Raw genomic sequence first — 15,583 nt, 5'->3', positions numbered from 1 at the left:
TTCGTTAGCATTATAATCCGCCTCAGTTCGGCCGGCGAAGAGTCGAATACAAAACAGCATTGAGAGCGCAACCCGCGAAAATCCTCTTCTCGCTTCTGCGCATTACCATCAGATCAAGCACAAACCCATCGCTGCCACATCATTCTCCCTATATATTCCCTCTTTCAATTGCAGTCAACGTCTCCAGGCAGCTTCGCGATAACTTCGCCGCCCTCTCCTTCGTCTCGCGGACAACCTCTACTCGCGACCCAGGTTCCCACAATGGATTCACCATCCAAACGTCCCCCCATCTATGACCTAACCAATGGTGGTCATTATGGGGCAAGCGCTGCTGTGAGTGATCCGGTCTACTTCTCCCTTCAGGCGATATATCGATACTGGTTTGTAAGAGCAAATCCGAGCTTTGCGCTCCCGGATTAGGATTACCACAACTGAGAGAAACATGGACATACGACATCTTGCGCGGGTCGGATCTTTGCAAAGCAGGTTACTAATTCAACTGTTCAGTTATCTGCCCAGGGTTATGTCCCTCACACCGAGTTGTACTCAGGATTATGGTCAAATGTATGTGCTGGCCGAAGGAGAGGCATCTCAGGGATGAATCCTGCTCACTGCGTTATCAGATCAACCAAGGCCTTACTGGCCCATCTCGCGAAATCCTTGCGACTTATTGGCAACAAACCATCAATCATCTTGAGACAGACACCCATGACTTCAAAATCCATCAACTCCCTCTAGCTCGAATCAAAAAGGTGATGAAAGCCGATCCAGAAGTCAAAATGATATCCGCCGAGGCACCAATTCTCTTTGCCAAAGGGTGCGATATCTTCATCACGGAATTGACGATGCGCGCCTGGATTCATGCCGAAGACAACAAGAGGAGAACCCTGCAACGAAGTGATATTGCGGCCGCGCTAGCCAAGAGCGATATGTTTGACTTCCTCATCGACATCGTCCCACGAGAAGACAGCACTGGGCATGGCAGCACCTCGAAACGTCCCAATACCAGTGGGCAAGCCGCCGCCGCTCAAGTTCCTCAGCAGCAACCCCAGCAACAGATGCCCCCTCCGGACTATAGCATGCAACATGGTACGATGGGCCCTCCTGACAACCAATATGGAAGACCTCAGATGTATCCTGGGCATATGGGCGGCGATAGTCAGCAAGACCCGAACCAAGGATATGGACAACCTCCACAAATGTTCGCTGGAGGTGACATGTACAATCCCTATACACAGGGACAATTTGGCGGAGCGAGCGCTCAACAGGTAGGTGGACCCTCACAGTGATGGATTCTAGGGACGATGAGAGAAAAAGGAGGACGTGTTTTCTTGACATTGCTCAAGCAGCAAAACTTTTCTTCAATGTGGGGGCATGTTCTCCCGGCCGGCCCTGGAGAGCTGGAATAGAACATTATCCTGACTGACACCCTTCCTACAGATGTACTCGAACCTCCCCGGACAGCGACCACAAAGTCAAGGGTATGGTGGTCCGAGACCTGGAACGGCAGGAAGAAACGAACAAGTCAATGAGCAAGGTTATGGACCCGGTTAGGGGTGGTTTTGCATGGAGAAAGGCGGGGAAAGGCACAGAAACAAAAATTACAAAAAACAATATACTCTATATTGGTTTATGCAATGTGGAAAGAAAACTTCGAATTGCGTACGGAAGGATTGATACTCATGCCGGTACTGAATTGATACCATGTGTCGAAGAGGAAGGTCACTTGCTTGACCTTGCCTTGCAATTGATATCTAGGGGCAACGTTTACTTTACAGCAGCAGAGAAAACAAACATAAACGAGATGCCAATCTTCCATTGGACTTTCCCACACAGCAGACAGCAGGAACGGGAGGTTTGGCTAATTCCCAGAGTTTCGGAATTCCCAACAAAGGAAACATATTGAATTCAGATCACGCATGTATGTTTTGAAAATCCTCCTGACTTTCCTGTGCTTGTCTTCTATTTCCTTTTCCGTTCTCTGGTGGCCGGCTGCGGACAAACACAGCCCACGGATTATTGATAGGACGCGAATCAAGTACAAAGTGACAAAGGATAGACGGCCATTGGGGTCGCAGACGGAGCACGTCAGGTATCGAAAGAAAGGGAAAACCGGCGGTTCAGGATTACGCATGATCATCCCTATACATTTGGATGGAAATTCTTCATCTGATCATTTTTGGTCTATCGTGCCCGGGCGCCAATTGTACCAAATAACTCAATTCATCTTACCTCATAATGCCCTCTTCCAGAGAGTAATGTCTTATCTCCCACCGTGAATGAACCGATTCTGCAGCGCGGCAAATGTGTTAGGAGCCCTACTCCCCGTGCTACCGTGATGGCCGAGACCGGGACTCTGCAGCCCACTTCCACCATTTCCACTACCGCTGGCGGCACGGTCATGCGCCGTCGTCGGGGACCGGGCGTCGACATGGACGACCTTCTCGAGCAGTTGAGGTCCCTTGAGGGGATCGACGTTGCGGTACTTCTTGTTGCGCAAGGAGATGTCGTAGAATTCGTCAGGCTGGTCCGTCGCCATGAGTGCGACTGTCTGCACCAGCTCATCCAGACTCTCAAGCAGGATCGAGTTGTTCGGTAGCGTCTGCACGTAGTGCTGGAAGTGCGTGATATCCATTGTCAGCTGCGCGATTGCTGTCGTGGTGATCCGCCCCACCGTATCTGAGAGTGGGAGTGCAAGGATCGAGCTTGCGGTGTGCGAGATCGCATTGAACAGCATGAGGTCCTTCAGGCTCGATGGGAGAGAGAGCAGGACCGAGTTGATGATGTTCGACAAGTACCGTGTCAGTGTCAGGATGTAGTTGGACGGCTCTACGGGTGGCCGGCGACTGAGCCAGTCATATTCGGCTGTCTCGATCAGGTCGGAGACTTTACTGTTCACCAGCTCGAAAATCCGGTTCTCTGCGGTTTTCTGGTGCGTAGAAAACTGCGCAGTCGCGTGCAGAGAGATGGCAGGGCCGGGATTGAGTGACGACGCCCGCGCTGTCGCTAGGAGCGTTTCCAGCTCGTGGCACGCTGTTGTGAAGTGCGACAGGTTAATCAGGATCTGCACGATTTGCCCCAGGTATTGTGAGGATAGTTTGGAGACGAGGCTGGCACAAACTTTTGTCGTGAGCAGGTCGTCGAGCGAGGTCAGGAGTTGTGAGTCAATCTTCGAGGAGAGAGGAGATGGCGCATCGTCCTGCGCGGAGAAGAAGTAGAATTGGTTCAGGAAGTTGCGGATGTCGATGCAGCAGAGCGGGTACATTTGAGAGAAAGGGAAGACGGTCGGGAACGTCATTTCGTTGACGGGTCGGTCGGGTGTGTACCAGGATACATTAACGACTTTTTCGAATTCTTCTGCGTTCTGGATTGGCATGGGCATGTAGTCGTCAGTCGAGACAATTTCGATGAAGTCTTCGCTGAAGCGTTGTTTGAGCAGTTCGGCGTACTTGTCAAACAGGACTAGCACGAAGTTGGACACGGCGGACGTGTTGAAATTGAAACCATTCATCGTCTGGATGAAGAGGGAGATCAAATTCTTGATTTTCAGCAGGTGCTCGGCGTTGTCCACGGGCGACAGGGCTTTGGACATGAGTGAGATGGCGGTTTGACACAGTGAGTCCCATAGTTCTTCGACGTCGGTGTTGGACCGGAGATCTGGCACCTTCTTCATCGTGGCGCGCTCCATGATGGCGAAACCGGCTATGTCTTCTAGTAATGTGTGCAGGTCGCCCATCTCCTCGTCGACAAGCGAGATGGAGTTTTGCAACAATAGATCCCGCTGCGCCCGGCGACTGGCGGCATAATCGGCTTTGAATTTATCCATTTGGCCCAGCGACCGATGGATATGCAATGCTTCGAATAGGGGAGTGAAATCGACTTCTAGGTCCTCACTCTTGAGCAGATCGTATTCTTCATGCTCATCGGCGACCAATTCGATGGCGGAGTTGAGTTTGAAATTGGCTAGATAAGGATTCCTTTCGGATCGTTCTTTTTGTCGCCGCTGGCGCAGGTCGGTGTGATAGAAGGACAGTTCACCTAGGTACTGGGACATCTCGCGGACTCGAAAGAGCCAAGTGTTGAGATCCGCCATGACCGCTTCGGCGATGGATTTCTGGGTGGCCGGTACAGACTTTTGGATGAGCTCGCTCAATTGGTATTGGGTCACGTTTTGCAAGTGGACGCTTTGGAGTTCGTCCAGGGCTCGTAGGGCCGCATAGTGTTTCTTCTGATCACGGAGTTCTTGTACTTGATTTGCGAGGCGTAGCACCTCGAGACAATCTTGTAGAGCATGACTGGCGTCGTCTATGTTCTGTCTCACGCCTCGAGATTCCACCAAGGCTTTCTTCTGTTCTACAAGTTTTTCCGTGCTGGCTTGGATGGATTGATTCAACTCCAGAATCTCATTGGTGAGGGTGACGGTGCCTTCACGGATTCGCAGCAGTTGATTGACGGATTTTACGAATTCTTGGTGATTGGTGTTGCATTGTCTTTCAATCTCCGCTTCGCGCGCTGCCGCTAGATCGGAGAGCTGTCCCAGTAAATGGGAGGTCTTGTTGCCATAGCTATAGTCCTTGATGTAGGGGATGAGTTGATCCAAGGTATCTGCTTCCGATGAGGATGTAACGATCTTGAGTTCCGGAGGTTAGCTTCGCATTGAGAGGAATTCGGAAGCCATGTACCTGTTGAAGTACACTGTTCGTGTCATTCCTATACAGAGGCATCGACGGCATCGTGACGGAAGCGAGAGTTTCTCAAGGAGAACGCGGTGCTACCGCGTACGCTCTCATCACTCTGATTCGAGATAGGGGCCAACAGCGCGTAGCAATGGATTCATCAAAAAGCAAGCTGGTTGCGAGGGCAAAAAAGGAAGAGACCAGTCTCTTATGTGCACATGAGATAACGAAAGGGATATTGAGAGGTTCAGTGACCAGGACTCCATCCGCGTGATGTGTCAAACAACACTAACGCTTTCAGGTTAGTGGCTACTGATTGCCAAGCGGACACGCCGATCCGTCTTCCTCTGCAACTTGTCATCACAATGACTCTCGTCTTCTTTGCTCGAGGGGTGTCCAAGAGCTGAGGTAGGCTGTCGATAAAGACCGAGTAATGATTCAGCGCGAAATTCTCTCTGCGAACTTGCCATGCTGACCAGAAAGACGTCTATTAATGTTTGGTCGGTCCCGAGTTGAAGGAAGACCAGAGCGGGTCGAGGAAAGATTTGTGAAGAACTCTTCAGATAATACACGTTCCTTGCAGGTTTATCACTTCAATCATTTCTCAGATCAGTGCAGAGCTGTTCACGAGGAGGACCAAGGTGGGCGGAGCCGATCAAAGGAACTGACTCCAAGGCGAGGGAGGTTCTTCCGCCTTATACTGTTGTTCTGCTGTGCTATGCCATGATATGCTCTGTTGTGCCCTCCTGCTTCCCACCAAGCTATGATATCCTTGCAGCATCCAATCACGTCGACTGGCAACATCTGGGATTTCAATATTGATGCGGCTGCTTCGTGACGTCTGGGCTGGTGTCTGTGTTCCGTGATTCCGTGGCTTTCCATGCTGCCGTCGGCGCACAGAAATGAGGTGAGGGTTGAAGTGAGGGCCGCACTGAGGCATGATGGGGCCAATCTCTTGGTGCAGCGGGAGTCCACGGCATACTCACCGCCGCAAAGGATGTGGTCTGATGTACTTCCGCATACAAGTTGATAGGGAAGTGGACAAGGTGGGTAGAGAACGGCGGCGGAGAGGATGCGTAGGCTAGCTTCCTCCCTCCACTCTACGTCCTCATCATCTCTCACTTGATATGACCTACAGCGCCGACAACACCTCCAGAGCCGATTCACTGCCTTCAACGACATCATTGATCTCTGTCCATACCACTTCCAGATCACCGAGGAGGATTGAACACAACACCACTACCTCTGCTCTCTCTACTATAAATGTCCCGCTCTCTTCTCTTCTCTCAACCGGGTTCCTCTCACAAACCATTCCACTCCTTCGCCACCCACACTCTTTTCACCAGCTCTCTTTATTCCTTCTCAATCACATTCATTACTGCAAAGCACGCCATCGTTCACTGCCGATCATTAGCCCTTCTCAAAACCAACCTCGTTGCTCCTGGTCAGTCCAATTCCCTGTGGAACCCAACTCTCTGCCAAAGAGAAGCGAGCTGCCAACCTCCATCAGCCTCATTCTTTCCCCCAAAATCTCCAGTTCCTCCCTCAAGAGACTGCATCATCGTCTTGGACGAGTTTTGCACCCTCTTCATCACCCATTGGGAATGTGTCACTGTAGCAGCAAAAGCCAATCCTGCCAGCAGGACACCACCTCAACATCCCATTCATTACAAGCCTGATCGAATCATTCACACGGCTAACTGATCCTCTCCATCAGACCTGGTCATGCCTCCCTCTCGCTGTGGAGCCACGGCTTCCAGCCCTCATTCGGTTGATGAAACGACATTTCGCGGAACACCATCTACCAATCCTACCTCCTTTACCCCAGAAGCTGACACTTCCACCAAGCATCGTGCTCCAAACACAACTCCTCGTCAACTCAATGTTGGCACATCCGTAAGGTGCGTTTGTTCATTGGACGCGTCTAAAAGACCCCCACATCCCCCAGTCTCGCCACCTCATATAAGCTGTCTAGAAGCTGATTTGACATAGTGCTGTTGGCGATGTCTTCTTGGATGCACCCAATCCTACCAATGACCCGCATCTTTCTCCTCCTATCGAAGTCTTCACCCCAGGATTACACGATGACTTCAACCGTGCCACTGCAACTCCTCCAGCTGCTCGCCTCGCCGGCTTGACTCTCACTACTCGCCCCGTTGATCCTGTTCCTGTCTATCAAGTTCCTCGAGACATCTCTGCTAATGGGAACCTTGGTGTAAGACCCCTATTGAAAGGAAGAACTTCAGAGCGCAACGCTTACGGTCTAACTCAGGAGCAGCCCCAGCCTGTTGGAATCATTGGTGGCCCTCCTCGTCTTCCTGGTCTCGTTGCCGATGATCCCAATATTCTTCGAGCGGAACTCGGTGCTCTCGACATTGGTGACTTGCAAGTCAATGCTTTTGGCGGTATCTACCTTCACGACGTTCGCTATTCAGAAGGATCCTTCAGCACCGATGAGAATGTCACCCGTGCCTTCGCCGTCATCGGAAATCCGGACAGCTTCCGTTCCAGCAAGATCGCTACTGCATTCAAGGTCAGTTTCTCATCGTCCACCATTTCGAGTCCTTGGACTAACATCCCGAGCCTACAACATTCCCTTCCGTCAAAACCATCAGTGCTTCCCAGATGATTCACAAGGGACTCTTCACCGTCTCATTTGCGGACGTTCGTGATGCAAAGAAGGCTTATGATGTCTCCAGCACCGTTCTTCCCTTGGCACGTGTCATTCCATTGTCTCCAAAAGCACTTGCTGCTGATGAGGGCAAGGATCCATACCAAGTTAGCGACTTCGAAGGTCAGGCCATCGTCAATGTCTATTTCAGCTCGTATTCCACTGCTCGGCCCATGGAAGCTGCACCAATTGTTGCCGAGATCAAGCGACTCCTGACGCAATGTGGTGACATCAAGGCTTTCCATACCATGCCCACAGCTCAGAATCATGTTCGAGAGTTTCGTATTGAATTCTACAATGCCAATCATGTGGACATTGCCAAAGATGTCATCACCGGAACAGTGATTCGTGTGAGTCATTACGTCTTGGACTTTGCGAAAACATTCAGACTCACTTTACCAGGGTGCCGTCTTGGGCCTTGAACCTTTCCAACCAGATGTTCGTGATGCCTCTCAGCTTGCTGAGAATCCTCAAGAGTACCTCTCAATCACTGGACGTTCCACGGTTCCATTTGATCCAGACTATGACCGTCTCGCCTTTGTGATTCAGCGTGATGCTCTTCAGCAAGGTCGTCGTTTCAATCAGAATGGCAACCATAATGCTATTGACATTGTTCGCATCCGACTCGGCATTGATGTTCGAACTACAGTGAGGTCTTCTTCCACACCGTTTCCTTGAATCATTTTTTTACCACTGACCATCTTTAGGTCATGCTTCGCAACCTCCCAAATCGTGTCAATCAGCAGATGTTGAAGGCCATTCTTGATATCACCAGCTTTGGATGCTACGACTTCATGTACCTTCGCATTGGTTCGTTGACCCTTGTCTTTCCTCAACCCATCACTCAATTACTAACCTGGAAGAAACAGACTTCGCGAACAACTGCAACGTTGGATACGCATTTATCAACTTCATTGATGTAAGTTCCTCTCTCCGATCTTTGCTAGACATTACTGACTCTTACCAGGCCCAGTCTATCATTCCAGTCAGCGATCCACTCAGGTCATTTGATATTATTGCTTATGTGTTTTAGTTCGCACTTGCCCGCTCCGGAAAGCGCTGGAATTGTTTCTCCTCTGACAAGATTGCCGAAGTGTCCTATGCTGGTAACTCCCCCCCACCCAAATTCGCTCTTGTATCATGCTTCTAACCGATTATCTTCAACAGCCATTCAAGGCCGAGACTGCTTGATTCAGAAGTTTCGCAACTCGTCCGTTATGCTTGAGCACCCCGCATTCCGTCCTAAGGCAAGATCTTTTCTTCTTCGACTCGACCTGCTATTAACTTCTTTCTAGCTCTACATCGCTGGTCACGTTCCCAACGCTGGTCAGGAAGAACGATTTCCAGGACCTGACAATCATTCCAAGATGCGCCGTTCTATTGAGAACGCTGAGCACGTCGGTCTGTACATCCCCCGTGATTCTGGAAATTTAACAAATCGCCGAGGTCTTCGACGGACTGGAAAGTTCATTGTGGATGATAAGCGTCGTCAAGCCTTTTATCTTCCTCCGGCTCGTACTACTCCCAAGACTATTGAGAATCCTGATGATTCTCCATCTCCCAGTCGAGCCGCTCTTCCGTTTTTGGTTGATATCAACAGCCTATATGATCCTTTTTCTGGCATTCCTCGCCCTTGATCGTGATCATGAGCAAAAGTATCTCTCATCTTACCTCTGGAAAAGAAGAAGAAGATGATGAAGATGAAACATCATGCTGACCATTTTCCATTACAGGCCTGTTCGCACCAAGACAAGGTCAAGCATATCGTGAGGAACAACGCCGTCGTCGTTCTCAATATGATCGTGGAATCCCAACTGCCGAAAACGAAATGGGTGTCATTCAACGTTACAGATTTCAGAACCCTGCTCAAGCTCCTACTAAAAAGAATTTTCATCTTCCACGCTACTAGCTCAGCATGATCGTGACGCTGGCCATCTTACGAGGTTCAGGTCACAACTTGTTGGCCACTAGTGGTTGTTGGTCATTGTCAAACCAGAAGTCTGGAGAGAGTCATTTCTTGCCTTTGGGCTTGGATTGTTTCTTCCTTGACTAATGAATTGGGTTGTGGCACTGGGTCTTTTCAGATCACGTTGGTCTCAACCATAGCAAACCATCATCTTTGGGAAACGTGTGCTGGACAAAATGGCGTTTCCCTCAATCACTTCGTCATTCACTACCATGTGCTGTTGCACAACTGTCCCAATATCTGCAAGTTTTTCTTTGTTTTCATGCAATGTGAGCTAGATCTCTTTCATGGAGGTCAATATACCACAACCAGATGGAACAAAATGAATGCACGAAGGCATTTCAATGACGCAAATGGGGCTTGAGCTTATGGAAGGTCATTATTGATTCCTCTTGCAAAAGACAAGAGAAGTGTCTCAGATCAGAGCTTGTACTTCTACCAGTCAATCACTCATGTGTGATCCTAGTTGTCATTTCCTTGTTAGAAAATTGACCCTGAGACAAAATCTTCCAGTTTCTTCATCGTAGTAAAGGCACAAATTACTACAACATATCCATATATCACGAACCGGGTTCTGGCAAGTATATAAGCTAAGAGGTCCAAGTTTCTGTCATAAAATGACAGGATTCTTATGCGGTTCCCAAGGGACTGTGGCCCTCTTCCTGACACCGTATCAGTCCTCGCATCGCGGCGGAATTCACTCCAGGGTCCAAAATATGTTCAAGTCCGCGTGCTCAAGTTGGCTCGAAGGTGCTTAGCATAAATTCCACCGTGAAATACGTAAAAATTGTTCTACGCCTCTAACTACGAATAGAAGATTACGAGGTTGCCTTTTATATCTCGGATTAGCGCGCCAAGACCTCAGATTCTCGCTTACGACCACGGGAATCGACGAGGTGACTTCAATGTCCATCATGGAATTTGAGAAACTCAGCAAGTTTAATGTGGTTTTCAGCTGTGCAATTGGATTTGTAACCTATGACTATTGGTGAACCAGGATTGTTGCTGGAACAAAACGCTGCATTGGTTCAGGAAATTGAGAATCATTCCTGAAGCACCGTTAAAAATGGATTCTGATCAATCGCATGATCGGGGGCGTGCATCCGAAGTCGATCGAATGAGAGGTTCAAAAAGGCGAAAATTAACACATCCACAGCAGAAATCTCCAGATCGACTGCAGCTCCTAATAAAGGCCTCTGCGTCGAGGAGGAGGCGGATTAGCAGGCGATTGCATCCTGAACCTCCCCGAGAAATGCTGGCACAAAATTCTCATAGACCGCCAAGTTCCAAGAATCAATCGTTGCAAATGTCTACAGCAGTCAAGCTCGCAAGTTCAAAGTCCAATTCCCCAATACCAACGCCAACCCCAGACTCCGGAACCAAGCTATTTGCCACAAAATCAATCCTAGACCAAATATGGATACGCAATAAGAACCAACACCGCACGCAATCTTGGTCGAAATCACTGATATTGTTGAGGAAGGCAGTCACCAAGGTCGTTGATTTGGAGGAGGAAGAACGCCTCCTCCGGGGCCAGATTAATGGTGGAGGTGCTATTGGAGGTATGGACGCAAAGGAAATCAGGAAACGATTCGAGCAAGAAACTCAGGTGAGGAGAGAAAAGGGAGTGTGGACCGACTGGATTCGGGAGATGCTTGTGCCGCGTGCATACGTCGGCTTCACGGGCTTGGTGGGTGATAGCCAATTTGCAAATTTGGGCGTTGTACTCGTCGGCATCCTTGGCGATGTCATGAGTGCAGTAGGTCCACCGACAATTTTGGATGAGGAAGAGGAGTCGAGGTCGGGCGTGGTCACTCGAGAGGGTGAGAAAATGAGTCGAACAATGGCAGACGAGGAGTATGGCAAGACTAAGGCCAGGAGCCCAACAACGTCGAGTTTGAGAGTCACGGGGCTGCAGAGCGGTGAAATCGTGGGGAGAATGTATGACGGAGATGATTTCGGCGAAGTTGTTGAGAGGAGGAAGGACAAGAACTCAGAGCAGGGAAACGATGCAAGTCGTGAAGAGGATGCGGCTGCGCCCGCTGCGCCCGCATCAGCATCTGCCTCTGAGGTTGAAGATACACATATCGATATCGATGCTCAAGATCGAAACGTCGACGGGGATGGCCCCATGCTCACGCACGACCCCAAACCCGTCCAGCATCAGAGCCACCCTCCGGTCCACGGCGACAATCGACAGCACCCGGAGACAACGTCCAAAGCCACTCGAGCTCAATCAGGCTCCGTAAATGCCAGAGCCCAGTTGACGCCACTGACAAATGCGCGCGCATTCTCAGGCTCAAACTCGACTGCACCATCTCTCGCTCTCACGGCTCAATCGAATTCACTCACAACTCCAACTTCCATGCCACATCTACCTTCACATCCAACCGCGCCCCGGCGGAGCAATAAAGACACCGACAAGCCCCAAGGACGCCGAGGCAAGAACAGGGGGACCAAAGGGAAAGAGAAAGAGTCGGACACGAAACATGAAAAGGAACGGATCAAGAGTATGAGCAAGAGCAAGAAGAAGAACGCGATAGATGATGTTTTCGCCGGCTTTTTGTGATTGATCGTGGCATCATTGGCACTGGCAGCTATTGATACCTAGTCGTTCTCACAATATAGCGAAAAGGCAATGAAGAATACAACATAGCTTCAATTGTCCACTTCATTTCAGTTTCGAAATTTTTGGGGGGCCACTGGCTACATACTAGTATATCATCCTCATTCTCGATTGTTCTTGTTTTGCATAAATCCTGCCTGTCCGTCTGCCGCTAGTTTTTCCGAATTCAAGGCACAAAAAGTCAAGCTGAAGCAATAAGAATTGCAATATACCTTTCATCATCGCCAAAGACAATAGGACCATAGACCGTACATTGCCACATAAGGGACAGAGCCACGGTTCCATTTTCCGTTGCTGAATCCGAATTCGAATTCGAACCATGCTCCTGTCCTGTCCTTCCCTGTTCGATAAAGTACGTATCAATTGATCCCTTGTCCTCCGTCCTTTGCCCAGTGCTTGCGCCGACGCCGATCGCTATGCAAAAAGCACCGTGCCCCAATTAAAAATTCCGGTCCAATTCATTTCTTTTCGAGTCAAGTCATTGCATGGTGTAGCGTGGTGCCAAAAATACATGTCATCTTGACTCAAATCAAGTGACCAAATCGAATTTGTTGTGCTCTCAGAAAAGTTGAGTTGGAGACATCATCTTCATCTTCGATACGGATCTTGCATCCCATATCCCCTGTTGCGATCTCGATCTCTGTCTCTGTCTCTGTGATCGCGCTCCCGGTCCCGATCCCTGTCTCTGTCCCAGTCTCTCGCTCGATCTCTTTCCCGGTGCACGTCTCTGTCTCTGTCTCGCTCCCAATCTCTATCTCTATCCCTCTCCCAATCACGCATTGGACTTCGACTTCTCGGCCGTCTGTCTCGGTCTCGATCACGATCTCGATCTGGTCCAGCATCGTCATACCGCATCGGCTCGCCGTGATCAGGAGGGCCATGTGGATGAGAATGCTGGCCGTCTCGGTAAGGCGGGCGATCATCTCTTCGTCGGTTCTTTGCGTTCGGGACCCGCGCATTGGGATCGGCATTGGAGTAGGGCGGAATATATGTATCACGATCATGATTCGGTCTTCGGCTGTCCGGATTTGCGCCGCCTGCTCCCGGAGGCACACGAGATCGCATTGGTGGAGGACCACGACCATCGTCACGATAAGGAGGCGCTTCTGAGAGCCCGTAGCGATAGTGGTCGATGTCGGGATTCGGAGGTCGCGGTGGCAAGGTATGTTCTGCCGGAGGGCGACGTGAGAAATTATCCTCATATGGCTGTGAAGGAGGGGCTATTCTTGATTGATCGTAAGGTGGTCGGTGGCCTTGGTCATAAGGAGGTCCATCTCGATGGGGTGGTTGCTGGATCGGTCCCCGATAATCGCCGCCATAAGCACCATTCTGAGCAGGAGGACCGTGTGGCCGACGATGGTATCCTTGATTGTTATGCCCATTTGCGTACGGTCGACCACCAGGAACCCGAGAGCCAGGGCCGCCACCTCCCCTTCCTTCATACGGAGGAATCGGGCGACCGCTGATACCCCATTCTCCTTGTGGTCCAATTCCCACTGATCCGCCAGCGGGTGCAGGGGGTGGTTTTGATTTTTGGTCTCTAAATTTCTTTCGATCGAGTTCATGAGAGTCTTCGAATGAAGGAAGATCACCTGGTCTGGCGGGGTATGGTTCGGAGTGGAAGTAAGGGTGTTGTAGTGCATCTATAGCATTTATTCGTTTTCGCCAATCCAATTTCAGGAGTTCGCTCAACAGTGAGAGCGCAAGGGGACTGAGCTCACGGAAGACACGCGAGAGGGTGGATGGGTGTTGTCCAAATTCTGTAATATTCTCGCAGCCGGGGAGGTCACGCCAACCGGGCATGGTTTCTTCGGTAGGAGAACCAACGAGTTCGAAAATAAGTTGTGCTTGGTTCAAGTCACTGTTTCCCGTCAAAATGGGTTTTCTTTTGAACATCTCGCCGAAAACACAACCAACTCCCCACATGTCGATCGCCGTAGTGTATTTGCGCAACTGAAGGAGAAGTTCGGGTGGACGATACCATCGGGTGACGACCAAGGTGGTGTATTCTCTGGTGGCTTCGCCTCCTCCATGTCCAGGCTTGGGAGGTTCGTCATCGTAAGGTCGTGCTAGACCAAAATCCGCAATTTGAAGGACTCCCCGGTTGTTGATCAGCAAGTTGGCCGCTTTCATGTCTCGATGGAGGATTTTGTTCTCATGCAGATATGCGCAACCCTCGAGAAGTTGTTTCATATAGCATTTGATCTGTGACTCGGTGAAATGAACGTCTGGGTTTTCCAAGAGGCCTGACAAATCATGATCCATGTATGGCGTAACCATATACATGCTCGGCTTCTTGCGCTCGTTCTTGGGCCGTTCGACGGCCATTTCTTCCAACTTCAATATGTTGACGTGATCGAGTTGCTTCAACAATTTGATTTCTCGGAGAGCCGTTATGGGAAATCCATCTTTCTCGTTATGCATCAAGACCTTTTTCAGCGCCACAATTTGTCCCGTCTTTTTGGATCGTGCCTTTGACACTTCTCCGAACGTCCCTTCACCGAGTTTGCCAAGATACTCGTAGTCAGTAATTCTGGAGCAGCCACGAAATCGAGGTCTTCCATCTTCCAGTCGTTCAAGGCCTTTCTTAGGCCGGAGCGCCTCTGTAGACATGGCGACCAGAGTCGTTGCGGGGAGGTTTGTCGGAAGTCCACTATAGTGGTAAATATCCGGCAGGCGTGCGCATAAGTGAAGACGCTGTGAGATCTTGCGACCAAGGCTGTTTGATTGGGTATGACGGCGCACAAGTCAATCTTGGATGAGCGAGGGCTATCGACAAGGCCGAGGCCGAATTGACAAAGGTTTTCTCATCGTCTATTCGTAGGAGCGGTGATATGCCTCACAGGAGGGAGAGAATGCGGGTCGACAGAGGTGGTTTGAAAAGGTGGTAATTGCGCCAGAAGAATTCAGCGAGAAAAGCTCGTTTGAGGTCGATGAAGGAATTCGAGGGCATCCAGCTTGATCGTCCAAAGAGTAGAAGGGCCACACAGTCTTTGTGAGGCAGGTAGATAAAAATATCACCAATTAATGCCGTAAACCGAAGACTGGCGGCGGGTCTGACTGGTGCAGATTGCAGTGCTTGCAGGCGCAGTCATGTGACCTTTCCTGCATCCTGACTTCTGCTGTTTTCTCAACCTTTTCTTAACTCACCATTCCATCTTGAATGTGTGCTCCTCGCTGAGGTGCTTATGCTCTCAATGTTCATCCAGGGGAGGAACCCGGACCCTTTGGTGCAGCCAAAATCCAGAGACCGGAACCAAGTTGGCCTCCCTTTATTCCCCAACCGCCACATATCTCACGTGTGACTCAAAAGTCGATGACCTTTTCTCTAGATTCCTATGGATCTCCCGGAAAGAGTTCAAAGATCGGAAAAAATACAGTGCACGCAACAGGTGATTCAAATCCTGGGCAAGGTAGAGGGATTTTGTTACTGCTGCCTGACGGCTTTGGTCTTACTACGCACAATTTCATCCTCGCAGGTAGCTTTGCTCAAGATGGCATGTGATTATACCTGACTACTTTGAAAGTGAGCCAACCTCATTGGACAGATAATTACAGGTAGAACAAAATCACATCCTAAATACTTTTCTCCTCGACTGTCTTGGTGCCGCTCGGCGTGGCCAGCAATTACTGATATTGATGGA

General features: G+C 50.0%; 5 protein-coding genes across 5 annotated transcripts; 3 read left to right on the top strand and 2 right to left on the bottom strand.

Annotated features, from left to right (window-relative positions):
* Positions 1–261: 261 nt before the first annotated feature.
* Positions 262–1,554, top strand: Z518_01458 (uncharacterized protein; the record flags this gene model as incomplete). The annotated part of the gene is made up of 4 exons (XM_013422058.1): positions 262–384; positions 508–564; positions 624–1,268; positions 1,441–1,554. The coding sequence occupies 4 exons, from the start codon at positions 262–264 to the stop codon at positions 1,552–1,554; spliced, it is 939 nt and encodes a 312-aa protein (XP_013277512.1).
* Positions 1,555–2,263: 709 nt separating this feature from the next.
* Positions 2,264–4,733, bottom strand: Z518_01457 (uncharacterized protein; the record flags this gene model as incomplete). Its single annotated transcript, XM_013422057.1, has 2 exons — positions 2,264–4,630; positions 4,683–4,733. 2 exons carry the CDS (start codon positions 4,731–4,733, stop codon positions 2,264–2,266), a joined length of 2,418 nt encoding a protein of 805 aa, XP_013277511.1.
* Positions 4,734–6,401: 1,668 nt separating this feature from the next.
* Positions 6,402–8,984, top strand: Z518_01456 (uncharacterized protein; the record flags this gene model as incomplete). Its single annotated transcript, XM_013422056.1, has 9 exons — positions 6,402–6,577; positions 6,669–7,209; positions 7,260–7,697; positions 7,750–7,995; positions 8,055–8,157; positions 8,211–8,266; positions 8,381–8,453; positions 8,515–8,561; positions 8,643–8,984. The coding sequence occupies 9 exons, from the start codon at positions 6,402–6,404 to the stop codon at positions 8,982–8,984; spliced, it is 2,022 nt and encodes a 673-aa protein (XP_013277510.1).
* A 1,395-nt stretch (positions 8,985–10,379) lies between these two features.
* Positions 10,380–11,882, top strand: Z518_01455 (uncharacterized protein; the record flags this gene model as incomplete). Its single annotated transcript, XM_013422055.1, has 1 exon — positions 10,380–11,882. The coding sequence occupies one exon, from the start codon at positions 10,380–10,382 to the stop codon at positions 11,880–11,882; it is 1,503 nt and encodes a 500-aa protein (XP_013277509.1).
* A 645-nt stretch (positions 11,883–12,527) lies between these two features.
* Positions 12,528–14,552, bottom strand: Z518_01454 (serine/threonine-protein kinase bur1; the record flags this gene model as incomplete). The annotated part of the gene is made up of 1 exon (XM_013422054.1): positions 12,528–14,552. One exon carries the CDS (start codon positions 14,550–14,552, stop codon positions 12,528–12,530), a length of 2,025 nt encoding a protein of 674 aa, XP_013277508.1.
* Between the last annotated feature and the right edge of the window lie 1,031 nt (positions 14,553–15,583).

The sequence above is a fragment of the Rhinocladiella mackenziei genome (assembly GCF_000835555.1).
Source record: "Rhinocladiella mackenziei CBS 650.93 unplaced genomic scaffold supercont1.1, whole genome shotgun sequence".
Classification (NCBI taxonomy): Eukaryota; Fungi; Ascomycota; class Eurotiomycetes; order Chaetothyriales; family Herpotrichiellaceae; genus Rhinocladiella; species Rhinocladiella mackenziei.
This window is presented reverse-complemented; position numbering and strand designations above follow the sequence as displayed.